Below are 27,566 nucleotides of genomic sequence, written 5' to 3'. Positions count from 1 at the left end.
ACAAAAGTTGAGGGGTATAATAACAATAAATGATTACATGATGATGTAATGATTGTATGTAACAGTCATATTACAGCTATTGCATACATTTTATTAAGCCTGCATTTTGATATTGCAGATAAGCAGGATATGAGTTAAGTCTTTAAATAAAACATTGAACAATATCACACTTACACACAAGTGCAATATTTACAGTAGGCCAAGTAACAGTAACAAATGGCCCATTTGTTGCATTTTTTAGCAAGATCTTTTCTTTATGGAGCATACACCTAGAGACTGACATTTGTGTGTGGAAATTATGGGCGACATAACAATAAACAGACATTTTATATTGAACTTAGACCCACTGTTTTACCCCTTGGCCCCTGACGCGGTCCAGCTCCGCCGATCGCGTCTCACGTCACCACCTCAGTGCCGAAGTCTCGCGAGATTGTGACTAAGGAAGTTCCACGTCAGTATCAGTGCTGTGTCCACTGAGTCGCATTATCGGGACCTGTATCTTAAATATCTTCTATACAAATTCATCCTATACCGACAACGCGGGGATAAAAGATGGTAAGATTTTTTTTTTGAATTGTTTTGTCTTGGACTACTGTCAGACACTATCATTGTATCAGAGGTGTATCCCTTTATTAGAAAGCCTAGCTAGCTACGTGGTGTTAGCTTGTAACAAGTTGTCAAGACCAGACCTGGGACGACCTCGTCTGACAATCTATGTATGACATTTGAGAATGTTATAAATGAAATGAGATGAGCTCAAATCTGTGTGTGTTATTGTTTACATGAGAAGTATATCTATTGAATACATAAGGCAAGCTAACGTTGACATGCTATTGTCAAGCCAGCTCGTAGGATGATGAGCCGTTTGACAGCAGGAACAGTGTTGCCAGATTGTAGCATTTTTAGCATTTCACCAACTTTTCCGACTGCATCTTGACAAACTATCCAGTGTTTATGTAGAAAATGATGGATGTAATTCTCCTGTGTCGTTTAGCCTCTGAGGCTGGACATCAAGAGGAGGCTCACGGCCAGGTCGGATCGAGTGAAGAGTGTGGATCTTCATCCGACCGAGCCATGGATGCTGGCCAGCCTGTACAATGGCAGTGTCTGTGTGTGGAACCACGAAACACAGGTACGATCGGACAAATAACATAAAGACTTTTTCATAGGTAACTGTGAACATTCAATTGCTTGTGATTTAATTGAAAGTCGAAGAACAACACCATTTATTTGTGTACATCCTCAAACTGTTATAAGTATGCATAACATATGCACTTTTCGCACATCTGTCTTTAAGGGTGATATCTCGCTTTCTAGAGCGGAGGAACTCCGCTCTAGTTCTTCGTTCAATGTTGTTGTGCCAAACAAGACAAAACAATAATTTTCCCTTTTTGATAATATAGTTAAACTTTAATTTAATGTTGGTTACAAACTGTTTAGGCTCTCTTACATGTTGTTTAATTAAATCCTACATTGTTCTAATAAATGCATTATTATTATTATTTTATTATTAACTCATTCTAATTACTTACTATTTTAAAGAAACTGCACTTTTTACCTTCTGTTTTTAGACGCTAGTGAAGACGTTTGAGGTGTGTGACCTCCCTGTAAGAGCATCCAAGTTCGTGGCTAGGAAGAACTGGGTCATCACTGGAGCGGTAAGGGGGATAGCCCTTCTTATTAGCTTTGATTATCTTATTTGAATGAAAGCCTAAAAGGAAATACTTCAGTCTATTTTTTCTTTGTTTCCAAAATGAATACTATGTTACTGCCTACATCAATATTATGTTAACATTAGGATATTATCTTATCTTTATCCTGGCTTTTCTCTTTCATCAATTCTGAAAATATGCCATATTGTCTGTAACTTTCCTTCCTCCCTCCACCCTAACCTGCAGGATGACATGCAGATCCGTGTGTTCAACTACAACACCTTAGAGCGGGTCCACATGTTCGAAGCCCACTCTGACTACATCCGCTGCATCGCTGTGCACCCTACTCAGCCGTACATACTCACCAGCAGTGGTACGTATCAATCTCATCCCTCCATTTGTTGACCCAGGTCGGAGTAATGGACCATAATAGCCCCTTTGTAGTGCCAAAATATAGTTTTTCTTTTGAGGGGGGGACGGAGAGAATCTGCTAAAGCCTCAAGGAATGGGCACCCTGATATTGAGGCAACACCGCTGAAACAACACTAATAATGCATTTATGAGCATGCCCATGTTTTACCCATTTGCTATCCAATCTACTATTGTTTTAACCTGACTTAATATTTTATATATACGGCTCCGCTTTATACTTTATACCCAAAAATACAAAATGGCATGTTCATTGGAAGAAGCCACATTTACTCAAAGTGTAGTTGTTTAGAGTGGGATACAAACACACTTATTTGTAATAATGTATGATTGTGTGTGTAGATGACATGCTGATCAAGCTGTGGGACTGGGACAAGAAGTGGTCATGCAGCCAGGTGTTTGAGGGGCACACTCACTACGTCATGCAGATTGTCATCAACCCCAAAGACAACAACCAGTTTGCCAGCGCATCTCTGGACAGGACCATTAAGGTACGAACAGATCTCCTTTGTTGCAATACATTTTTTCTGTTATTTAAGTAATGTGGCCTTCCTTTTCTAGTATTAATGCTGTTACCTTTACATTAGGATTAACACACCATTATTATACGATTAAATTAATGGATTATGTATTCGATCTAAGGTGGTTTAAAAGTAATCACAAATAAAAAGTCCTGTGTTTAATCATATTGAATACAAGCCTTATTTAAGTATGAATCTTTACCAATAGTTACTGAACCTTTCTAGGGGGCAAGGGGTAGGGGGAGAGGGAGAGGGGGAAAATCAAACTATAAGCTCCTAGTTTCCCATTAGATTTACTCCCATCAAACATAGAAGGCACCAAAAATGTAAATGGCCCCCTGCGATGTCTTAACAGGTGTGGCAGCTCGGCTCCTCCTCGCCCAACTTCACCTTGGAGGGCCACGAGAAAGGAGTGAACTGCATTGACTACTACAGTGGAGGGGACAAGCCCTACCTCATATCAGGAGCCGACGACCGCCTGGTCAAGATCTGGGACTACCAGGTAGGAATAACCACGCCTTGTACCACAAGGGTTTGAGAGGAATCATAATGTCAATAAAAAATAAAATTATAATGCCATAATAACAATTCTTCCTTTCTGTTTTCCAGAACAAGACCTGTGTCCAGACCCTGGAAGGTCATGCCCAGAATGTCTCCTGTGTCAGCTTCCATCCAGAGTTGCCCATCATCATCACAGGGTCTGAGGATGGTGAGACACACGCACACACACACGCGTCAACATTTGTCCTAAAACTTTGCACCAAATGCAACTCCTCTCCCAAGTTGTGTTGTTTCCAACTCAATCCCGATTTGTCCTCTGCCATGTCCAGGTACAGTGAGGATCTGGCACTCCAGCACCTACCGGCTGGAGAGCACCCTGAACTACGGCATGGAGCGGGTGTGGTGCGTGTGTGGCCTCAGGGGCTCCAACAACGTGGCCCTGGGCTACGACGAAGGCAGCATCATCATCAAGGTGACCTTAGTAAAGAGCACTGCTCGTTACCAGTCATATTGACTCACCATTTCTTAATGTGAGATCTGGAGAGAAAGGCTAGACGTTTTGAGCGAAGCATTTAGTTTAGGAGGTTATGCCGTCTACTGCACTTAGAAATTATATGGGTGTGTGTCCTTTACCTCAATGGAGAGGAAACAGCCTTCAGGCTTTAAATGCTGTAAAGCTGTTTGCATAGAGGGAATTTATTACAATCATTAGAATTGCATTCTAATGCATTCAGTGTCTATTCAAAGCAATGAAAAATATGAATATGTAGCCACTACTCAAAATTTACTTAATAAATATTCCTTTATGATTGAAAAAAAATTACCAACTATATTTCTGTAACCGAAACCAAAATTCTACAAAAGAGTTCTGTTACCGCATCTGCAACCGAGTCTGCTACAATATGTCACGCCTCACCCCCAATGTTTGTCCACACTGCTTAGCTCGGGCGTGAGGAGCCGGCTATGTCCATGGACGCCAATGGCAAGATCATCTGGGCCAAGCACAGCGAGGTGCAGCAGGCCAACCTGAAGGCCATGGTGGACACGGAGATCAAGGACGGAGAGAGGCTGCCCCTGGCTGTCAAAGACATGGGCAGCTGTGAGATCTACCCCCAGACCATCCAGCACAACCCCAACGGAAGGTAAAGACACATACAGACAGACAGACAGACGGGCAGACTGGCACCTACACACACACACACACCAAATCTCTAAAACACATGTTATTCAGTTTTGTTACTACAGCAACTAGTAACCTACAGATATGCACAGCCTCAATTAGCCTTTTCATGTATATGTGGTCTGGGATGTCCTTTCACACCTGTACTAGCACTGCAGTGTGACGGTGAGTCATGCCCTGTGTGTGCTGTGCCCGTGGTTCAGGTTCGTGGTGGTGTGTGGGGATGGAGAGTACATCATCTACACAGCGATGGCCCTGAGGAACAAGAGCTTCGGCTCGGCACAGGAGTTTGTGTGGGCGCACGACTCCTCAGAGTACGTACCTGAGAAGATGGCATCTTTCTCCTTTTGTGAACTTGCCCTTTATCACAGCAATAAAGAATAAATAAAAAATGTAACGTTCTTTCTTCTTTGTTCTTTTGTCATGTATAGATATGCCATCCGAGAAAGCACCAGCATCGTCAAAATCTTCAAGAATTTCAAGGAGAAGAAATCTTTCAAGCCAGACTTTGGCGCTGAAGGTAATCTTAATGGATATACAATATATATATACTGTATATATAGCTATATATATATATTATTCCTGGTGACAAAATGTTGGTTGCCGTTCTTCCACATGTAGCCTGTGCTGATGTGTAAACATGGGCGTGGTTCGTTTCCCCACAGGTATCTATGGAGGCTTCCTCCTCGGGGTGCGGTCGGTGAACGGCCTGGCCTTCTACGACTGGGAGAACACGGAGCTCATCCGGCGCATTGAGATCCAGCCCAAACACGTAAGACTTCTCCTAGAGTAATGGGGGAAACACTTCCTAGTTTTAGTTGCATGCAGCTTTTGCAGTGATGCAGTGATTGCCAAAGTCATTGAGACATTACCTGTAATGTCTATTTATTAGACTATGGCCCAATCCCATTTCTACCCCTTACCCCTTCCCCTTACCCCTTCCCCTTACCCCTTCCCCTTCCCGTAAGGGGTATAAATGGGATTGGGCCTATAAATCAGTCTCTCTCTCCTGTCCCTGTGCTCCATGTCCCTCTCCCTCTCCCTCTCCCTCTCTCTCCTGTCCCTGTGCTCCCTCTCCCTCCCTCTCCCCCTCTCTCTCTCCTGCCCGCTGCAGATCTTCTGGGCGGACTCCGGGGAGCTGGTGTGCATCGCCACAGAGGAGTCTTTCTTCATCCTGCGCTACATGGCCGACAAGGTCGCTGCCTCCCAGGAGTCCAACGAGGGGGTCACGGAGGACGGCATTGAGGACGCCTTTGAGGTAAGTGTGCAAATTAGTATGTGTGTGTGTGTGTTTTTTGTTTTTAGTTTATGTAAATAGGACTGTGTAAGTGTCAATGTCTTGGAGGTTTAACCTGTGCTGTCTACCTTTTCACTGTAGTCAACAATTTTGTTCAAAGTTATCTATACCTTCTCACTGCAGGAAAGACTTTTGTTTAAACATTTCTTGATTTATAATCGGAGGGATATAACCCCACTATGCATTAGGGCTTTGACTCCGAACTTCATTATTCGAATATAATTCGAATATCAAAAAATAAATCAAAATTCGAACGAATATTAGGCAGCCCCTAATATTCGGGCAGGCCAAGAGGGAGAGACGTCGGAGAACCCGACGCAGTCTCTTCATAATATTGTCATGAACACCACGGAAGAGGCAGTGAATGAAGTATTGATGAGACAGCGATTTATTAGAAACCTAATAAACCGTTGGAACACGCAAGACCGGTAACCATAGCAACGCGGTAAACAAACCTTGCGAATCCCAATCCAGGTCTTACTGAAGGCATTTAATGGTCAAAATATTATTCATAAATATTCGAATATTAATATGAATAAACAAACAAACTTCGAATATGATTTTTGGGCAAAAGTCAAAGCCCTACTTTGCATTGGATAAAAGGGTCTCTTAAGTAAATATTCTAATATTTAAGACCAGTAAAGATTATCTTATAATTCCCTCACATCCATAGCTGGCCATTCTAAGCCTTGATTGGTCTCCTTTTCCCTGAAGGTCCAAGGAGAAATCCAGGAGATAGTGAAGACAGGGCTCTGGGTTGGAGACTGCTTCATCTACACCAGCTCGGTCAACAGGCTCAACTACTTCGTAGGAGGAGAGATCGTCACTATTGCTCACCTGGACAGGTACAGATACTCTTTGAAGTAAATCAAAAGGCGCAATGGTAAGATTACACTTAAGTTATAGACTAACACGGGATACGTAGTTCTGTATCAATAATATTATTGTTGGATTATAAAGAGTCAGGCTTTCTGCATTGCAGCTTTGATGGATAGAAGCCAGAGAAGTCAAATTATTTGCACCCAAGTCAAACATTAACATTCTCAACGTCAACAATTTACCAGCCTGGCATAAACAGTCGGGTCTGCCAGCGTCCTCCTTTATGAAGGGCCTCCTCCTGCCGTGAGGGGCTCTCTGCCTGGGTTCTCGTGTGGAGCTGACCTGGTTCATGTGTGACCTCCCCCCATGGCAGGACCATGTACCTCCTGGGCTACATCCCCAAGGACGACCGCCTCTACCTGGGGGACAAGGAGCTCAACATCGTCACCTACTCCCTGCTGGTGTCCGTCCTGGAGTACCAGACCGCCGTGATGCGGAGGGACTTCGGCATGGCGGACAAGGTCCTGCCCACCATCCCCAAGGAGCAGAGGACCCGTGTGGCCCACTTCCTGGAGAAACAGGTGAGCAGGAATCAGAGCTGTTATATTATAATTAGTGCTGTCGGTTAAACGCGTTATTTACGGCGTTAACGCAAACCAATTATTATTATTTTTTCTTTGCCTCAAAACAAAGAAGCAGTAGCCTGACTGCTATGTTCAGGGAAGTATGTTTGTATGTTCATCGTTTAATTGCCCTATAGGCTTTTTTTTTGTATCGTCCTGTTTTGATCAGTATATGCCAATGTTGTTATCAATAAAAAAACATTTGCACAAGGCAAGCCGATGCACTTCTCCATGTTGATAAGTGCATTAAAATGAGAACAATTAATGGGACAAAGAAATCAAGGGATATTTAGCATAGAATTTGTTTTAATACGATTAAGTATTTTAATCGCTTGACAGCACTAATTATAATCAATTACAGTTGATCAAACATTTGATCTACTCGCATATGCATACACTTGTATGTGTTTATTGGATATTAATATTTTCCGTTCAAGAAAAGCAACTTAGCCCCTTGTCTACGTGCACCACTAGAGAAGAGTTGCTGGTGGTTTGTGATCGAATCAAAGTGTAAAAGGTGTGTTTTTGTGTGTGCGCAGGGCTTCAAGCAGCAGGCCCTGGCTGTGTCCATGGACCCAGAGCACCGCTTTGAGCTGGCCCTGAACCTGGGGGAGCTGAAGACAGCCTACCAGCTGGCCGTAGAGGCCGAGGTAAACTCCAAACATTCGGGGGGTGAAAAGTATTTCAATCATATTCAATAGCATAGTTGATTATATTTACCATAAAACTCCCTGAAAACCGTTACCATAGGAATTGAGGTTTAATGGCGAGGTTAACTTTAGCCAACAACAAATGTAGCCAACTTCAACCGAATCGAGTTTAAACACTTTCTTCTTCACAAGAGCAAGCCTCGTAAAGGCGACCGGTCGTCAAGGGGAAATTGGTTGTCATGACACCGCTTGACAAACTCCCATCCCCCTCTCCCACACAGGCGGAGCAGAAGTGGAAGCAGTTGGCGGAGCTGGCCATCAGTAAGTGCCAGTTCGGGCTGGCCCAGGAGTGCCTCCACCACGCCCAGGACTACGGTGGGCTGCTGCTGCTGGCCACAGCCTCGGGCAACGCCACCATGGTGAGCAAGCTGGCCGAGGGAGCCGAGAAGGACGGGAAGAACAACGTGGCCTTCATGACCTACTTCCTGCAGGGCAAGTGAGTACACTGGAGAGTGAGAGAGGGGCAGGCTGTCTGCTGCAGGTGTTGTTCCTTACCTCGCCCCAAATATTTTGATGCTGAACTAAAGTACCCCCCCCCCAGACACACAATTTTCGAATATGAGCTACCTTCTCTACCACAGGCCTGAACGGTAGGGCTGGCCCGAATTATTCGAATATTCGAATACTCGTTCGGAAAATTAGTATTCAAAGCTTAAATCAGTATCCGGAGCTTCGTTGTTACACGTACGGGACGTTACCAGAGCGAGGGAGGCAAACTATAAGCGACACCAAGCAGAGAAGCGAGAGAGGTGGAAAGAATACATCTTATTTCCCTTTACATTATAAAAAAATTAGCGGGATCTCGGGAGGAAAATAAATGCTTAGTGAAATGCTAACCTTAGCTTAGTTGTTTGTTTACGTTCGCTGTACAGCGCCGCGCCAATCAACTGTGACTGGCTTGCTGCAGAGCGTGAGCGTCTTGCGAATACCCGGTCAATATAATAGATATAATATGGACACATAAGACAATCAATATTCGGTATTTGTTATGGATTTATTGTACAAATTCCCTGAAAAGATGCACGTTACAGAATGAATTGAAAAGCTCCCGCAAGGGCTGAGATGGCAGAGGACAGCTGATTTGGTACGGAACAACAGCTGTTCGCTTCCACAGGGAAAAAACTAAGTAACTCCAACTTACTTAGGCCTACTAATTAACGTTCAAAAGCTATTAAATCTTCAACAACATATGCAGATACTGTCAAAATCGGTTCCAGGGAGTATATAGGGATTATTAATGTTGTTTTTGATAGTGTGTTTTTCTGGAACGAGTATTCGAATATTCGCTTGGAAAAACCAACGAGTATTCGAAGCCTGAAAAATGGCATTCGGGCCAGCCCTACTGAACGGGTGACCTTGGTTACCACACAGAGAGGTCCATAGGAGCAAAACGGTTGCACACAAGGGATGTAAAAGTATTAGGGCCCGACCGATTTATCGGCCTGCCGATTTAATCGGCCGATTATAGCCTTTTTGAAAATAATCGGCATCGGCCATAAAGACGCCGATTACAACCGATTTTTTTTATTTATTTTTTTATAAATGTTATTGCGATTAGTATCCTGCAGATTGCGCTCCTACTCGCCTTGCTAACTAACTAACAACTTTAGCTGGAGTAAAAAAGAGGAGATTGAATTTTACCGTACAACATGAAAGCACGCTCGCTCAGGCAGCTGCGCGCTCACCTCACCAATGTACACAAGACGTGTTGTTTGAGCATGTTGTGCCTGTTTTTCTTTAGGTCCCAGGCCATGTTAATTTGTTTTACTGTAGACTCTAACGGTGAGACCATACTGCTCAGCACGCACGTGTTAGTCACTGCTCACGAGCGCAGCACATTGGGAGTTAGTTATTTATTTTACATTTTACATTACACTCATCTTTGACTGTAAATGTATTCTAAAACACTCAAAGATTCTGCATTCAATTCACATATTCGTCAAAAGTGTTTAAAGTATATTTAAGGTATCAAAAACTACGTTTTATGTGTTTTTTTTTGTTTGTTTTTTATCGGCCGATTAAATCGTAATCGTAATTTTTCTCTGAAAATAATCGGCATCAGCATCGGCACTCAAAAATCAATATCGGTCGGGCCCTAAAAAGTATTATGGAAAATACATTCTAAGTAGGACTACATTGAATATTTGTATTCAATGTAGTTTGGGGGTCCTTGTTGTGGGCCAGAGATGGGACTGGTGTTCTGATCCGTTTTATGACCTGGTTCCACCCTCCAGGCTGGATCAGTGTCTGGAGCTGCTGATCAGAACCAACCGGCTGCCAGAGGCGGCCTTCTTGGCCCGCACCTACCTGCCCAGCCAGGTGTCCCGGGTGGTCAAGCTGTGGAGGGAGAACCTGGCCAAGGTCAACCAGAAGGTATGTCCGACAAGCAGCAACATCGACTAGAAGTCCTTATGCAAGTAGGCTTGACATATCTCTTCTGTTTCTATTAATTTCCATATACCATTGTGCACCGCTTTGAGCTATCTGTGGGTTTGAAAATGTGAAAAAAATGAACGAATGTATGTTAGACGACATCTATTCACCATTGTGCCCTTGTTTTGGTTTGAAAGGCTGCCGAGTCGCTGGCAGACCCCACAGAGTACGAGAACCTGTTCCCTGGTCTGAGGGAGTCCTTCGGAGCCGAGCACTTCCTCAGAGAGACCTGCCTGGGGACCTCCAGGCCCGCCACCGACTACCCCCTGGTGACGGTCAGTTACGGGAGGCTCTGGGATTAAATTGTATCGCCTTTATTTGGATTGTCGTCATTAATGAGGGACATTTCTTACGGTGCATTTGCCACTCTCACACCATTGTATTTTGAAACCTTGTGTCTTGCATACTTCTCAGCCCAATGAAGACAGAAACCTTCTAGAGGAGGCCAAGGGATATGAGCCCACTGGGGTGCTCCCTACCCCCACTACAACGGTGAGCCCCCCCCCCCCCCTCTTTACGCATTGTCCCTCTTAAGACCCTGATTTATTTACTTACTCTACACATCATTTGACATCAATAAAGGACATATTACAGGTTGATAATGAGGGACTCCGAACAGCCAGTGTTTATGCTTCATACTACTTCTCTGTCACCCTGGTCAGCAGTCAGAAGACGGTGACAAGGCGACCCCAGTTGCCGGAATGATGGCTTCTATGATGGCGGCGGTCTCAGCTCCCGTGGTCGCGGCTGTGTCGGCCATGACACCCTCGCAGCCATCAGCCTCTTCCGTAGAGACTCCCGAGGAAGAGGAGGAAGCCCTTCACTCGTCACAGAAAGATAAGGTAGGGTCTCCCTTTTCTCTCTCTCTGTGAACCGTTTGGCTAATAAGGCGTTCTTATCTCATTGTGGAATAGTCTTCCCTGAACTGTTGAGTAAACATTATATGCACGGCTTCTTGAAGTGGGACATCAAGAAGTCTGACCCTGTGTTGTGTGTACATATCCCTTACGCTACTCCTCTCCTCTCCTCTCCTCCCAGTCTCTGGACGATCTGGATGTGGACCTGGACAACATGGAGCTGGATGACATCGACACCACAGACGTCAACCTGGATGATGACTTTTTAGATGACTAGGATACGTCTCTCCAGCCCCAAGCGATCCCTAACCCCCTGCAAAGTTTATTTAATGAATTATGAGAGACCAAACCCCCCCTGCCCCACACCTCTATATTTTCTTCTTTGTTTTGTTGCCTAAAAGTTATTCTGCTGTCATGCCCTGCCACAGTCACAACATTTCTTAAGGTAATTTGTTTTGTTTGTTACTTGAAATGTATTTCGTTGTCCTGCCCAGCCACTGTCAAAGCATTTTGAAGGTTTTTAGGTTTTTTTTCGTAGAAGGAATTAAATGCTATCTATTTCAGAATAAAATTTTGTACCCCATTCATTGTTTTGCTGTCACTAACGAGCCTTTGCAATGAGTTCTGTATTGACTCTCATGTGGCCTATGGTTGTACATCATTTATCAGTTGGTCGAATAAACGGCAAATTGTTGTAAATATTCACTTTTGTCTTTATGTTTTTCTTGTTTCTACTCGCATTATAATTGAAGTATATTCATATGAAGGTTTTATGGGCAACTGGACTTTGGTAACATAAGCTATATTTGGAGGTCGAGGCAGTTTTAGGCAGTTTTAGACAAAATTATGTCTTGAAGAAAGGAAAAATGCATTATTGGACGTGACAAATAATTTAAAATCAAATAATGTAAACATACACAAACAATACATACACATTTTTTAATAACCTGCTCTGCTATTACAAATGATAATTTATTTGACCTCTTTAGAAAGGGATATAGAAAACAATCTAAAGAAAGAAACATGTAGTTCTTATAAATGCACTGAAAATGTGCTGGAGTTATGTGTCCTCTGGTCCATAACATTATTCTATTATTTAATAGCATCAGCAAATGGTCATCGGTAAAATGTAGATAGAACACACTATACTCTGGGTAGTATACTTAATAAAATACCGTGTGTTAACAGATGAGTTGGGTGGGAAGAAAAAAATATTATTCCAGATATTACAGAAATGTGTTCCAATGTATGGAAAACCAAATAGGAAATTTTGTTATAGCTAGTCTAATGGAAGAAACGATGCATATCATGTCCACACAATAGGTTTATGTTCTGGTTTAAGTGCACCTCCAATGCTAGGGATCGGTGTAGAAGGGGTTTATTGTCTGCCGCACTCCTCCTCTCCGGTAGAGGGAGCACCACTGTGACAGGGTCGGAAGAGTCCTTGACAGCAGCAGTGCTTCGTGGGCAACAAAGTAACGAGCTTGGCAGCTAGCGAGCTGTCCGAGATTGTTTATGTTTTAGCTTCTTTTAACAATTTTGGTCAGAGTCCATGGCGTTTTTGGTGCTTCCGAATATCAGACTGTAAACTATCAAGCGTCGACCCCAGTTTGGACCGTATTTTGGACGAGCAAGGTGCATTTGTATTGGAAAAGCAGGCGCAGCAAGCTGGCGTGAAAGGGTTCAGGACTGGGCTTCGTAGTCCGGCGAGTGTGAGCCACTGAGAGTCTCCCGGCCCGGCCGCAACGCCACAGGGAGCCGGGGCCCGAGAGGGAGCCTGCCAGACGGGTTCATGCACTCGGACTGTCTCGCCCCAGCTGTTTGAGATGGGGGAGACCAAGATTATCTACCACCTCGACGACCAGGAAACACCGTATTTGGTGAAATTGTCTGTGCCGGCGGACAGAGTGACTCTCGCAGACTTCAAAAATGTCCTCAAGAAACCCAACTACAAGTTCTTCTTTAAATCCATGGACGATGATTTCGGGTAAAGTTGTTATTTGTGTACGGCTAGATACTGGAATGACATAGGCCTCACCAATGTGCTGTCGGTTCCTCGGCTCAAACGCACCCGACCTGGCGGTCCTGTTATAATTCACTCCTATGGAAGCTAACCTCCACTAGCTTGCGGCTTGAGTCGCCGTTCCTTTGTTAGCTGCTAGCGCATAGCGGGTCCCGGGGTCCCCGGGCTGTGGTCCCGGGATCCACGGGCTGGGGTCCCGAGGTCCCCGGGCTGGTGACCCTCAGGCTGTGGTCCAGCGGTCCCCGGGCTGGTGTCCCCCGGGGCTGGGGTCCCGGACCTAGTAGGGACGTTTGTTTACACTGCATGGTTTTGCAGTTCGTTGTGTTTCTCGGATTCCAATGACATCGTGTGCCCTTACCCTAACGTATCGCTCCCTTAAAGTGCTCAATAGGACGTGTTTTGTATGGAGTGTAAGCATACCAGAAAACCGTTGTTGTAAACTACCAATATATATGAACACTACTACAGTCCGTATGGATGGCTTACATCGTAAAGCTTGGCTAACCAGCCAATGTCAGAATGGAAACAACCAGTCAGTCAGCTCGTTCAGCAGGCCCCTGCTGTTGTCTTTTAGTCTTGAGGAATTTAGTGTTGGACACAGGAATGCCCTGTTTATCACTCTGGCAGTTTAATGATCATGTTCATTTGCGTGAAACGTGACAAGTCCCCCCAGAACTTTAGACAAACCACCAACCGTGCCCACCTATGTTACATTGTTATACATAAAGATGTTGGTACACTTTTCAATTGTGATTACTTCTTCAAAGTTCTCATCCTAATATGTGGATCCAGTAATAGCATACATGGGTGGGGCACAGCTTATAGGCTGTTAAAAACGGAAAATATTGCTTTAATCAAACAGACAAAAAATTATCACTTGTGTAAATAAAGTAGTTGATTCTATAAATACATAGTTTGAACCCACTAGAGTACTTTGAAATTCAAGAGTAAAGATAACTTGTTAAACGGGAATGGAGATCAGTGCCCCATTACAAGCAGGACTGTGTTGAGCGCGTAGTGACCACCTCGGCTTACTTACAGGAAGACTTGATACTGCCAAGTCTATGGCATGTTAACACCCCCATTGTGGAAACCAGATAGATCTCACCTGATTATTTTCTATCTTGAGGCAAAACCTTGCTACAAGTTCTGATGTTTTTGCAGCTCCACTAGAGGACTAGTGTAAAGGTTGTTTGCCTATAGAAAACGGTGTGGAATGCTAATTACCTGATGTAATTGAGTTTAATTTGCTGTTTTAGATGTATTTTATAGGTCAGTGGGCTGTTGGCTAACCTATGAGATGTTGTGATTGACATAAAGATATCTCACCCTTGGATTCTTACATGGACTAGAACACTTAAATCCTGAGTATTTCTCACCAAGACTCCAACCTGTATTTCACACATTCCTTAGTAAAGTTGAAGTACCCATGTGTTTAAAAAAAACGACCTTAAGTTATTTTTCCTTAAATTTGAATGAACATTAATAGTTTTGTGGGTTGTCATTTCATTCCCTCCCTAACTATCATCTGTATATATAAGGCCATGTTTTATATTAGAAGATCAATGTTGTTTAAAAAAAGCAAATTTATAACCAACCATGTTTATATTGGTTCAACTGTTCTGGAAAGATTTGGTTACATTTTGAGGCATGCTTTGTTTTATGACCTCAGAAGGAAACCGTTTTATTTTCTTAAACTATTAAGTGCATGGGTCTCACTGCTTGCCAAAAGCAGTGTTTTATTACTGTTTTGACGGCTTAATGGTTTAAAAGTTGTTGTTTTTTGCATATAAAAGAGCACGGTGTCTTCAACATTTACAGTGTCCCTATCGTTCGCCATCAAATCCATACTTCTTTGTATCCCCACTATCTCAAAAGTGTTTTTACTTTCTGTATGCGTAAAGATTGACTGATTCAGTGCTGTGCCTTCCTTGCAGGGTGGTGAAGGAGGAGATCTCCGATGACAACGCCAAGCTGCCCTGTTTTAATGGACGTGTCGTGTCATGGGTGCGTTCAAGTAATGTACCATGTAGAGGGGGTTTGTGTTTGTGGTGGCTAAATTTGGACAGTGTTGAGTATTTGTTTTAGTGTGTGTGTGTGTGTGTGTGTGCGGCCATCTGTTGGCCAGGCCACGGCCACAGTCATCCAGTCTCTAGGGAGAGGCCGCATGTATCTGTGTGATAATGTGGTAATATCATTATCCCCTAATGACCTTAGGAATAAGACACGCACACACTTTTTGCTCATTTTTGGTTGTGTTTTTTTTTTTTAAACGACTGGCAACGGCATACAAAATTTCATACACACTGTTTCCGTCTTCCGTCCGTAATTAAACATACACCCCGCAAGCCTGCACAAACCACACGCAGAAGCAGTGACTCCACAGAAACAGACAAACAGGGCACTAATTCATGGCTGTCCATAACATGTACAAGACATCTGGCCCTGGTGTGCCTTCTCCCCTTCCTCCCTCCACCCCATGGAGATTGGATTAGAAGACCAACTAAAATCACAGGATGAGGGGGCAGGGGGGAAATACTCCTCCATAAAGAGGCTGTCTGAAAGCGGCCTTACGAGAAGATTGAATCAGCCGGGCCAGAGAGAAATCAGGGCTGGAGATGGACGGTTTTTTGTGTCTCGCTGTAAGGGCGCTGAAGTGTCAGACTGATTGAATGCAGTGTGTTTAGATTTATGGAGGGGTTCTTTCCGTCTTTTTTGTGGTCCTTTATATTAGCCCGACGTGTCTGAAACAAGGCCAAGAATCGCTCCAGACAGTCTTTTTGTTCCTTATTCTTGCGCTCTCTCTTGTTGTCGTTGTTGTACTAGCGTGTGTCTGTGGGTCTATTTACATGGGAGAGAATGTGTCCGTTAAGCTGCTGGTGATAGGATGGAGGTGGTTAGCATTGAGATGTAATTACAGGCCCAATGCGTTGCTTTTTGATGGCCTCCTTGTGCTCATCTGTCCAGGCGATGATCTGACTGATTGGTCTCTAGGGGGGACTCAGAGTCTGGGTCACTGTCGTCACTATACATCTCATCGCTCAAGATGGAGGGCTTAATCGCCCCTTCCAACTGCCACTGGCTCTGTGTCTGGCGGTTCTGCCTGTGTATTACTAATTTGGTTTGTTGCTACTGGTACTGGCACTGCCCACGATACTGAAAGCACACACTGAAACATGTAAACATACGCTGGATGTAAATGAAATGACGTAGGCTGGATGTTGAGAGGAAACTTCCAAGACCCAGCTTAATTATAAAGCCTATACTATGAATAGGTCAGGTTCCTCTGCGCAGAACACATGTCATGAGACTTATTAAGAGTTTATGTAGTTAGAAATGTATATTCTGTAATGTTCAATATATTTTTGTCAGACTGTTAGTACACTACTGTCCACGGCTGGTTTCTGTCTCGGTGACTTCAAAAACATGAACAAAATTATGAGTGGCTTAACTGAGGCAGTTTCTTTTTCATTGGGCTTTACAGCATCATCAATCTGTCTCTTGTCGTTTATGGAATCAAAATCTAATTCAAGGATACTTCCTCAGAATTTGGCCTCGCCCTACCACTGCTTGTGGCCTAGTGTTATCAAATGGTTTAAATTGACCGCCGTTCTTGAATTTTCTGGGTCTGGTGGTTCTGCCTCTTATCTGTGGGTCCCATGGTTCTCTGACCTATCCTGTCTCCATTGGTCCACAGCTGGTCTCTGGGGACGGTGCCCAGTCCGACGGGGGCTCTGTGGCCGACAGCACGGAGCAGCCACCCCCTCTGGAGAGGACCAGCGGGATCGGGGAGTCCAGACCGCCCTCCTACCAGTCAGTGCCTTCCCTGTGTAGCAATGTGTGTGTGCAGTAGACGGGAAGAGACAGGGAGCAGGGTTACACTTACGAGCTGTGGTGCCAAGGAGCTGACTGAGAACGATACTCAAAGCAAGAATCTGTCTTTTCTATCCTTTGTGGTTTCCTTCTCCTTCACTCCTTAGTCTTCTTTATCCTCTGCAATGTCGTGAGTCATTTATTATCACTCCCAGGTATGCCCTCAATGCAGTGTTTTCCGTTTGACTAATTATATCAAAGGGTCTTCAATGTTTTTGTGCTGCTCAGGCATAGTTTTAGCCGTATATGACCAATTACTTATCTTAATAGACTTATAAAGGGACTTCCCAGAACCAAACATCAACCTACTCAAATTGCTCTAATGCCATCCTGTCAGCCGTCAAGCTGTGTGAAATATTATTATTTCCAATCATAATAGCATTGAAGTATATTTGAAGTCCAAGGAATGCTGACTTTACCTTGTATAGCTGCAGGCACAAGACACTGAGTCTGTTTGAAACAAATGTAGGAACAATGTTTTGGAATAAGTTCTGTAGAATCAATACTAAAAGTGCACTCTAACACAAAGACGATACGTTGTACCTGACAAATATAACCTGAACCCATTTGAATGGCTTCAGGCTGGCATCGAAATCCAACCCCAAGTGCAGATAAAAAAAGTTGATTATAGTTTTCCGAAAAGGGTAGGATGTATAACAGGACGTTTTAAAAAGCAATAAGACAAAAGAGGAGCTGTGTTTGTGGACATTACCTCGTGTCCTCTTTGATGCTGACCATGTGTTTCTCTACCGTGTGTTGGTGTGTTTGCTCCTCTCTTATTGAAGTCCTGTTCCGTTGTCCTGCAGTGGGAAGGCGGCGAGTGGCCGGGACACGCTGGACAACGCCACGGAGACGGGCTCCGTGGTGTCCCAGAGGAGGGAGAGGGAGAAGCCCCGCAAGAAGCACAACAACGACCACGGTCAGCAAGGCCTGCAAGGCCTGATTTATTCACCTTTTACTTTATTTATTCATATCTTTATCTCAAGGCTGGCATGAACACTCGTATAAATATGTCAAACTGAGTTGAAATTTTCTGTTAATTAACTTCCCACTGTAACAGTTGAACTGAGCCCAAAAAACCATAATGTAATGGTCATTTAGTAGACGCCCCCATTTCTCATTTAGCTAAGCTAAATCTTACTTCCTAGGTTTGTCCGTGTCAAATTGTGTCATCCTATGGCACCAAGGTCATAGAGGTCAGAACGTATAAATGTACGGATTGTGGAAACCGTATTTAGTGTTCAAAGCCAAACTGGAAGTTGTGGGGCTTTTCATTTGGCTGATTAGATATTGCTGCTCGATTTTCAGGCGGCCCAGACAAACAGCCCTTGTTTCTTATGTAACCAAAGCTTCTTTCCTTCTTCTCTTTTTTTGCTAACTACAACTTTCCGTGCGTGTGTGTGTGTGTGTGTGCGTGTCTGTGTGTGTGCGTGTGCGTGTGTGTGTGTGTGTGTGTCCCATCCCTAGGTGGAAAGAACGGCTTCTCGTTGCGGGGGGTGGGCCGCGGGGGACCCGAGTACGACAGCTGCTCGTCCTTCATGAGCAGCGAGCTGGAGTCCACTTCCTGCTTCGACTCGGAGGACGACGACGCCACCAGCAGGTCAGACTCCACATCCCAGGAGGCCGGAGCTCCGGCCCTCAAAACTGCAGTCCTCGTGACGCTCACTCTTTCAACGTTTCACCATATTTACTTCATTATTCATCTTCCCTCCGAGCTGAGTTGAAGCAGAGTAATCGTCTCTATTAGATCTCTTGCCTTGTTTTCAAATCGGCATGCTTTTAGTCTTATACGAGCAGAATTGGAATCATATGGTGTTCGCACGCCTTTGAACTCGGCCTCGCCTCTTTCATAAGATTTCAAAGACTACAATAGTCTTTGAGTCTTCTACTCCAGCTCTGTCGTGTCTGTTACCACTGAACAAAGTTGGGAAAATTGGAGTCGTTATGGTAAAATCCCAAGTTGGATAAACATCACACATTTCTGCGTGACTATTTGTGTCAAAGCCTTAGGAGCTTGAGAAGTAAGACTTTACTGCATTGTTTAGCCAACTGATCCTTCAGCGACCTCGCTTGGATTCATTTGCACATCTGTGTGCAAGCAGAATCGAGTTATAAGCTGGCTTTGGAGCACAACCCATGACCAGACTTCTTTGCTCCCATGTACCATGGAAGGCGTATTAACAGGCTTTTGCTTCAACAGAACATAATCATAATACCAATTGTTGAAGGGTTAGGGTTGCTAGCCCTCACTTGCACCTTTTTTCCAATTTACCATTTAGAAGAAGCTTTTATCCAAAGTGAATTAGAGTGAATTCAGGTCCATACCGTTAAGGAGAAGATACGAGGGGTTAGCCTCCAGGTACTCTGTGGACAAGGGGATCCAACTGCATACCTTTTTGGCTGGCAGTAGGGACAGCCTGGCCACGACACTGTCCTGCCACATCGTCTAAACGGCCGTCGTCTCTCTCTGGGGTTGCAGGTTCAGCAGCTCCACTGAGCAGAGTTCATCTCGCTTGATGAGACGGCACCAGCGACGGCGGCGCAAAAAACCCAAGACCTCCAACATGGACCGGGTGAGACCACGCCCACGAGGGACACCCGGGGGAGGGCATGGGACAGCAGCACGTCTCGGGCTCAAGGGTTAGATATGTAGCTCCTGCCTCACAATGGAAGTCACAGGAGGGGTTAATATGCTCATAATAAAATGGTTGGGTTTGACTGCACCTCTTAACCGTAGGCTCTGGCCCTCACCCAAAGAACTGCAAAAGCCAGTAACTCTTTATAGCTTGGTTGGAAAAAAAAGAAGCATTAAGAATAGACAGGGAGATCCCCATTCAAGGAATGCTCAGATTGTGACCATGTAGGATTTGGCAAACGTAATATAATACCAACTGATATCAATTTAGAATAATCAATGGAAAAGCAAGTCATGACTTGTGTACGTTACGGCTCTGGGTTGAACAGCACTGCTCAGAACTCTAAACTATCTGGTTTGTTAATCCTCTGAACTGTCACCTTTTGGGTCCGGCAGTCGTCCTCGTTCAGCAGCATCACAGACTCTACCATGTCCCTGAACATCATCACCGTCACACTCAACATGGGTAAGTAGCGGTCCTACTTCCCACGCTGGCTCAGGCCACGTCCGGGATTCAAACAACGTTAACTCATTTGTTCATTTAACACACCTCTTTAAAGTCGATTCTCTGTCACGTCTATGAGCCCTTCCATTCATGCTCTGTTGCCTCTACTTCTTCCCTTTCGTCCTCCTGTCCCCGTGTACAGAGAAGTACAACTTCCTGGGAATCAGCATCGTGGGCCAGAGCAATGAGCGTGGAGACGGGGGGATCTACATCGGATCCATCATGAAGGGAGGGGCCGTGGCCGCAGATGGGCGCATAGAGCCGGGGGACATGCTGCTGCAGGTGTGTGTCAGAGATGGGGCGATAGGCGGTGTGAGAGCAGTGGTGGGGGGGAAAAACCCTTTTGTGGTGGTGTTGCGTGTCTGGGACTCGAACCAAGAGAATGAGAGGATGGTCTTTAGTGCAAGCACCTGCAGGTGAGGGGAGGTGAATTATAAGAAAGGGGGGGGAACACCACGCATTCTTCTGACCAGACGGCTGGCAGCTAATTGTTGCCATTGTCTGATATAATGGGATCCAGAAGGGGATTTCATACTTAAAATGGTTTGAAAGAAAACTTTTCTTTTTTTTCCCTTTTTTTTTTCTTTTTTTTTAACACGCAGGACTTTTATTATTTTGGGTGGTGTCGGCTGTTTATTTTAGCCTGATCCCACCCTTCAGCTTCCTGTTTTCACTCTCCTGTCCGTTTCATAACAGAACGTGAAGTCACAGGTTGAGCAGAGGGGTAAATAATCTGCTGTGTTTTCATTGGGCTCCAACAGCAATATCTGATCTATGTGGTAGCGGTTTCAAATCTCATGCAAAGAAACTGGGTTAAGCAGTTTCCCAGTCTGTTTACGGTCCAGTTCTGTTTTGTGACTGGCAGAATATTTTAGTTGAAGGCATTGCTCCTCTTAAAGCCTAGCATAATAAATAAAAGATTATGTTTACCGGTATATGATGAACATAATCATTTAAACATAAATGATTCCAAGAACACTGGCACATGATACTTTCTTCTTTTCTTCACTTAAGCCACATACGACTAGTTCACAAAGAGGTTACAATGGCTGACTAGTAACCCGTGTCCTTTCCCATACCTCTAGGTGAACGAAATCAACTTTGAGAACATGAGCAACGACGACGCGGTGAGGGTGCTAAGAGACATTGTGCACAAGCCAGGGTGAGTGACCGACATCCCAAGTGTCTGTGTGGATTCATATGCAAAGGGCATTCCCACTCTCAGCGCCTTTCACAAATATAGACACAGTGGGTCCTCCGCCCGGTCGGCCGGGTGGGAATCCGCCGGGCTTAGCGGAGTGCTGTTAAGCGGCCAGGCGTGTAGCCTGGTGTGTGTTGTCAGCCTGGTGTTAACAGCAGTGTGTCACCCGGGCGGCTGTGTTTATTGTCAGGCCCATTACCCTGACGGTGGCCAAGTGCTGGGACCCCAACCCTCGCAGCTGCTTCGCTCTGCCCAGAAGTAAGACTCGCATTCCTTTCCCCGCTCCTTCAGTCCCTCCTTCGCTGCTCTACCCCTGACCTTTTTGTTTCTTGGTTAGCCATTAGCTTGGGCTTTTGTTCTTCCCTTCTTTAGCTCTTTTGGGAATGTTAGAAGACTTTAAAAAAAAGTTAATTAATTTTATTTCATAGATTTAGATTAGATTTGTGGACATTATTACCTCTTTTGATTTGAGCTGAATTAATTCCAACTAGCCGGAATTTCAAATGCTTTAATAATGAATTTAATTTAAATGTTTAATGTGCTGAATGAAGTAGTGTCTCTGTGATTGTTACCATTGTTGAGTAACATTCACACTAAGGACCGGTCATTAGTCATGCATTTGAATGCTGGCCTGACTCCTCCCCCTCCTTCCAGGCGAGCCCATCCGGCCCATTGACCCGGCAGCCTGGGTGTCCCACACTGCAGCCATGACGGGGGTGTACCCTCCCTATGGAATGAGCCCCTCCATGAGCACCGTCACCTCCACCAGCTCCTCCATCAGTAGCTCCATCCCAGAGACCGAACGTGAGACACGTTAACCTTCAAACCGGGGTCCTATGGGTTTTCATTATAGAATTATTTTTGTCCGCAATTTGGGATGCAAATGCAAGGACTTAAATGTTGTCACATGTAAAAGTTGTATGATCATGTATAAACAAGTCTGGATAAAGATGTTATGACACTTCAACACAACGTCGTGGCATATGCAAATATCATCATATCTGCAGATCGTTCAGTTTCAGGCTAAATAGCAAACAGAACAATGATCTGTTATGTCTTTATCTTTGAAAGCTGAGGATTCAGAGACCCCTAGTGGCCAGTCTGTACACTCGCCAGCCCAAGACTTTCAAACACAAAAATGACCATAAATTTGTAGCCTAGGTTGGACACACACACACACACACACACACACACACACACACACACACACACACACACACACACACACACACACACACACACACACACACACACACACACACACACACACACACACACACACACACACACACACCACACACACACACTGGAACTATAGCCTACCTTCTAGAAGTTTGCGATGGACCATCTCTTTTGATGACTATTTTCTCTTCATGCCTTTTTTTTTTTAACTGCTCTTAACAGTGACACACTCATAGGACGGAGATAAGAGCTTGTAAGTGCTTTAGAGATGCTATTAGAATAGTATTTCCTAGAGACGGTAGTGGTGTTGTTTAGTGTGTGCATATACACAAATCCATACTCTGGTCCCCAAACCCTGGCATGTTTAATGTCTCCCCTGAGGAAACTCCACTATCAGTGTGTTCCTGTAATCTAAAATAAATCCTATCCCTGTTAAGCCCGGGCCCCGCCCTTCTGCTGCATTCCAAGACTTTTCCATTTTCAGCCCGATCCCTGTTCAGTCCCACAGCCTCCCTCTCAGCATAACTCCCCTGTCGCCATAACTCACACAGAGCTCCCATCTCCCCATTATGTTTGAAGTCAAATATCTACCTTTATATCTTCTGTCTGGGGAGGTATGAGACCTTTCTTTGACGGAAGACTTTCCTTATTCCCATTTAATTGGTTTCCTAGTACCATTGAAGTATCATATATTTTTGTGACATCAAACTTGTAAGTGTAAACACTCAGGTGAAAGGCCCTGGCCAGATTTATGCAGCTGAGGTCACGACCAAAGGGAGGTCAAACGACTTGCCGTAGACGAGCTAGAACAGGACGTCCTTGACTGCAGCCGTGGAGATCATGGCAACCCCTCTAACTAGCTCACTGTGTCAACCCTCACTGAATCACCACAGGTTTCGATGACTTCCACCTGTCCATCCACACCGAAATGGCTACTGTCGCTAAGGCGATGGCGACTCCAGAATCCGGGCTGGAGGTGCGCGACAGGATGTGGCTAAAGATCACCATCGCCAATGCCTTTATTGGTAGGTGTAACAAGTTGACCATGGTCGAATTGTGTCTATGCATTTTCCTTGCTGCTTGATAACTGTGTGTATTTCAAGCCATGTCTTTGTGTGTGGTGATTTTGGTTGCATACACTTTGGCATTTTTTTCTTTCTTTTTTTAGAAACATTCAAATTTTTAGGCCAACTACTGATATTCTGTAAACTAAATCATTTGGATTTGCACATCACTGAGTTTAGTACAATAGTACATTGATTGCAGCGGCCTCCATGAGAAACAGTGATAGATAAGTCTCTTTTTTTAAATTGTATTATCCACTGAAGAGTTTGAGGACCTCACAGCATCAAATCCAATGACGGAGAGACGGGTCCGTTAAGGAAAACACCGTCCATCCAAATGGCCAAACGTGAGGTTCTAACCCAGCACTGACCCCCTTAGGGTCCGACGTGGTGGACTGGCTCTTCCACCACGTGGAAGGCTTCTCGGACCGCCGGGAGGCCCGCAAGTATGCCAGCAACCTGCTGAAGGCCGGCTACATCCGACACACGGTCAACAAGATCACCTTCTCTGAGCAGTGCTACTACATCTTTGGGGACGTCTGCGGCAGTAAGTTGAAACTTGTAAAAGGGTTACCCTTTTGTTTGTGTTTTCCAGTTATGTTGTCATGGGAGCCGTCGTCTGTGGCTGATTTTAAATGTAACTTTGTTCTAGGATTTCTTTTGGGGGGGGTTTCTGTAGTAGTAGTAGTATTGTATGTCGGGTGTATTTCAAGTAGGCTGCAGCTGCCAGCAATGAACAACCTGGCCAATTTCCAAACCTTTTTTAAATGATTAAATTAATAGTTTTACATTACAGTGCAAGTGGATGAAAATAGTGTGTAGATGAAGGTACTGTTAAGCAGTCCCAACAGCTGTAGGGATAAAGCTGTTCAGAGCTTTGAGTTTCAGGGACCCCCGTCTTCTACCAGATGGTAGGGCCTCTAAACGGTGCATGGTGTAATTTGTGGGTTCATATAAAACGAAATCAATACTGTACGTTTTTTTTTCTTGTGCAATAAAGTGGTATTATTGATAGTTAAATGAAATGATGGAATAAAGGAAGAGCAATTAATATGCACCTCTTGGGCAATAATGGTTGTCTAAAAATGTACTGGCAACATTTCCATGAGAAATATATCTACCATAAATTAAAATATTTTTTTTCCTTTTCTAATTTATTACAAAGTACTATAATTGAATCCATACGATGGAGAAGGATTTAAGCTCACGTTGTTTCTGTGCTATTTGTCCTACTTGTGGTGCTTTAAACTAGCTTGATGTGGATGGTGATCAGAGGGTGATGTTCATAACCCCGGCTCTGTCCCCGTCAGACATGGCCCACCTGTCCCTCCATGACCACGACGGCTCCAGCGGCGGGGCGTCCGACCAGGACATCCTCCATCCTCTGCCCCACCCTGGAGCGGCCCCCTGGCCCATGACCATGCCCTACCAGTTCCCCGTCACGCACCCCTACAATCCCCAGTCCCCCCACGACCTGCCCCAGCCCTATGCCGGGGGCCCTGGCCAAGGCAGCGCCGGGAGCCAGCACAGTGGTGAGTGTGTGTGTGTGTGTGTGTGTGTGTGTGTGTGTGTGTTTGTGAGAGATTGTGTGTCCGTTTCATGTATCAGTTTGTTATTCTACTGGTACACTGATATGTGGTTGCTTAGAAAGGTCATTCCAACTGCTTTGGGCTATAAATCATCTTATTGCATTGCATGTTAGGGGCAGGCTGTACACCCATGCCAGCTCTTGAGTTCTTATTCAAACAAACTGTAAAAACTGCAGACAAAAAGGCCTTTGCATTTTCATTACTGAAGGGTAATGGAGAAATATTTTGTACTGAGCTTCGAGAGTTTCACACGTTTTTCCAATTTGTGTATTCTGGCTCAGTACATTCTATTAGGTCCTCAAGATTATCCTGTACACGTGACCGTACCACACCATTTTTGTCACACTGCATTTGGGCAATCAGCTTTTTCTGTAAAAGCCGCTATGCAGTGGAACAGCATGTGTGGAGCTGCAGCTCTATCAGCACTGTCGTCACCAGGTTAAATAGCCTGTTAAAAGCTGCACAGCACTGTGCTCACTGACCTTGAATTTGATCTTATGGTCTTTATGACTTGCTCTTTGCTGACATGTATACATTTGTTATCTGCTATTGTGCGTAGTTCGGTAATGAGTGTCTTGTGTGTTATTTTCTGTGTATCTCTTTATTATGTCTTCCCTGTCCTGTTTGTTATTGTACTTTCTTTGTTTTGACCTTCCAAGGGGCTACACGTGTGAATTATCTTTACTATAATCTAGTAAGGTGCATCAAATGGTGCCATTTCTGTTTATAAACTCTACGTGGTCCCTTTTAATATAATACACATATCCACGCCAGCTCGAATGAGGAAGCGGCATTCATTGTTGTCCTTGTGACTGTAGCTCACCATTTGTAGTCTCAACTTTATTACTTTATTATTGTCATTATCATAATCGTGCACATGTCAACCCTCTCGCGGTTCCCTTTGTATTCAAATCCATCTGAGTCTCACTCTCTCCGCTTCCCTCTCTCCGCCCGCAGGGAGCAGCGGGTCCAACTGCAGCAAGAACGAGGGCCGCAAGTCCGGGGGCAGCGGCGGCAGCGAGTCGGAGGTCCGCAGCCTCCGGGCCCCAAGCGAGCGCTCCATGGCGGCCCCTAGCGAGCGCAGTGTCCGCAGCTCCCTCAGCCACCGTAGTGGCCACTCCCACCACTCCCACGCCATCGCCTACGCCCCCCCCGGGCTAATCTACGGCCCCCCGGGCCTGCCGCCCCAGCCCCCGCACACGCCCACGGCCGCCCCGGGGGCGCCGCCGGGCCGGGAGCTGGTCAACGTACCGCCGGAGCTCACCGCCTCCCGCCAGTCCCTGCGCATGGCGGTCGGCAACCCCGGAGAGTACTTTGTCGATGTCATGTGATGACGGTCACAGCCACCCCGTCCCCGTCCCGTCCCGTCTCCGTCCCCCGTCCCCTGCCCCCCCTATATCCACAACCCCATGCGTTGGACAGTTTGTGCTTCCTGTGGGTGACTGGGCAGATGAGGGTAGGGAGGAGGGGGGGGGGGGGTGGGGGGTGAGCGCAGCACAGCTGAGAGCAGCACAGCAGCACAATGTCTTCAGATCCTGTTCTCCCTTTTGAGATATGAGCCCATGTCTGGCTTCATTGCTGAGAGAATAATTTCTTTAATTTCTTTACTTTCTTTTACCCGCCCGACTTCCTCCCCGTAGCAGTGGCCATATTTTTCTTCAGTGAAGAAGACCCCTCCCTCCCCGATTTCCCCCCCCCCCCCCCCCCCCCAGGAAGATGAAACTGGCGGACTTCTCTTGGCTTCCTCTCTGATAGGAGGAAGAGGATCAAGAGAAGAGTGCAGTGGAGGAACGGACAGGCGGAGGACATGACTCGGCGCTTTTCTAACTGAAATGGTTTATCGTTTGTTCTTCCCTGGCCGTTTCTCTTGCTCTCCTTATCGGAGCACATGTCTCTGTCCTCTCCTCCCCACAACTTGCCCCCCCCTCACTCACTATTTCTCTGCCTCCTTTCTTCCCCTTCTTCAGTCCCCCCTTTTTCTTTGACCTCTAACAACGGATCACTTGGAAAGATGAAAAAAAAAGAAGTGAGAGAAAGCTGAAATGAACACTGTCAACTTTATTAAAAATGTTTTAATATGTTTGCCTGACTAAAGAGGGAAAGAAGTTTTAAAAAAAGGAGTATGTAGAGAAAGAGCATTGAGGTCCTTCTTTCTGTGTGAATGCATTTGTTTTTATTATATACGTAGTCTGCTGCAAATAGTTTAATTTTTCAACACTAAACATAAGCGTCCAGCTTCGAGAGTCATTTTTTTAAACGACATAACTACATTTTCATCTTTAATCCAGAGCATTTTCAGTCTCTGTCTTGTGATAATGTATAGTGGAAACAAATTCTTACCATGTCTTTCTCACTACTTTTATCAAGGAGCAAATGTCTTTTTATTTATAAATATAGTTTTATGACTTAAACCTGCCTTTTGTGTCTTTTTGTGGTCTTCAACAGTCGTGTTTCCTTGCTTTTGTCTGGAGG

The 27,566-nt window shown here is 45.0% G+C and overlaps 2 protein-coding genes across 4 annotated transcripts; both read left to right on the top strand.

Moving 5' to 3' along the window:
• Window positions 1-394: 394 nt before the first annotated feature.
• Window positions 395-11,727, top strand: copb2 (COPI coat complex subunit beta 2). 2 transcript variants are annotated; one of them, XM_060059543.1, is made up of 22 exons: window positions 395-555; window positions 995-1,132; window positions 1,572-1,658; window positions 1,899-2,025; window positions 2,424-2,572; window positions 2,958-3,104; window positions 3,212-3,311; window positions 3,433-3,575; window positions 4,046-4,245; window positions 4,487-4,597; window positions 4,715-4,803; window positions 4,949-5,055; window positions 5,398-5,541; window positions 6,295-6,425; window positions 6,773-6,980; window positions 7,562-7,672; window positions 7,954-8,168; window positions 9,967-10,105; window positions 10,303-10,440; window positions 10,580-10,657; window positions 10,831-11,007; window positions 11,204-11,727. In XM_060059543.1, the coding sequence occupies exons 1-22, from the start codon at window positions 553-555 to the stop codon at window positions 11,297-11,299; spliced, it is 2,838 nt and encodes a 945-aa protein (XP_059915526.1). In that variant the 5' UTR covers window positions 395-552; the 3' UTR covers window positions 11,300-11,727. The 2 variants fall into 2 exon arrangements, with proteins under 2 accessions (XP_059915526.1, XP_059915525.1); XM_060059542.1 differs by having other exon boundaries at window positions 10,828-11,007.
• A 652-nt stretch (window positions 11,728-12,379) lies between these two features.
• On the top strand, window positions 12,380-27,505 carry LOC132463401 (segment polarity protein dishevelled homolog DVL-3-like). 2 transcript variants are annotated; one of them, XM_060059546.1, is made up of 15 exons: window positions 12,380-13,009; window positions 14,983-15,052; window positions 16,743-16,858; window positions 17,725-17,837; window positions 18,386-18,518; window positions 19,398-19,491; window positions 19,950-20,019; window positions 20,201-20,340; window positions 21,144-21,220; window positions 21,450-21,517; window positions 21,914-22,063; window positions 23,335-23,466; window positions 23,885-24,052; window positions 24,816-25,037; window positions 26,052-27,505. In XM_060059546.1, the coding sequence occupies exons 1-15, from the start codon at window positions 12,849-12,851 to the stop codon at window positions 26,423-26,425; spliced, it is 2,088 nt and encodes a 695-aa protein (XP_059915529.1). In that variant the 5' UTR covers window positions 12,380-12,848; the 3' UTR covers window positions 26,426-27,505. The 2 variants fall into 2 exon arrangements, with proteins under 2 accessions (XP_059915529.1, XP_059915528.1); XM_060059545.1 differs by having other exon boundaries at window positions 12,459-13,009; window positions 17,704-17,837.
• The last annotated feature ends 61 nt before the right edge of the window (window positions 27,506-27,566 follow it).

The sequence above is a fragment of the Gadus macrocephalus genome, chromosome 8 (genome assembly GCF_031168955.1).
Source record: "Gadus macrocephalus chromosome 8, ASM3116895v1".
Taxonomy (NCBI): Eukaryota; Metazoa; Chordata; class Actinopteri; order Gadiformes; family Gadidae; genus Gadus; species Gadus macrocephalus.
Note: the sequence above shows the minus strand (reverse complement) of the source record. Positions and strands in the feature narration are given on the sequence as shown.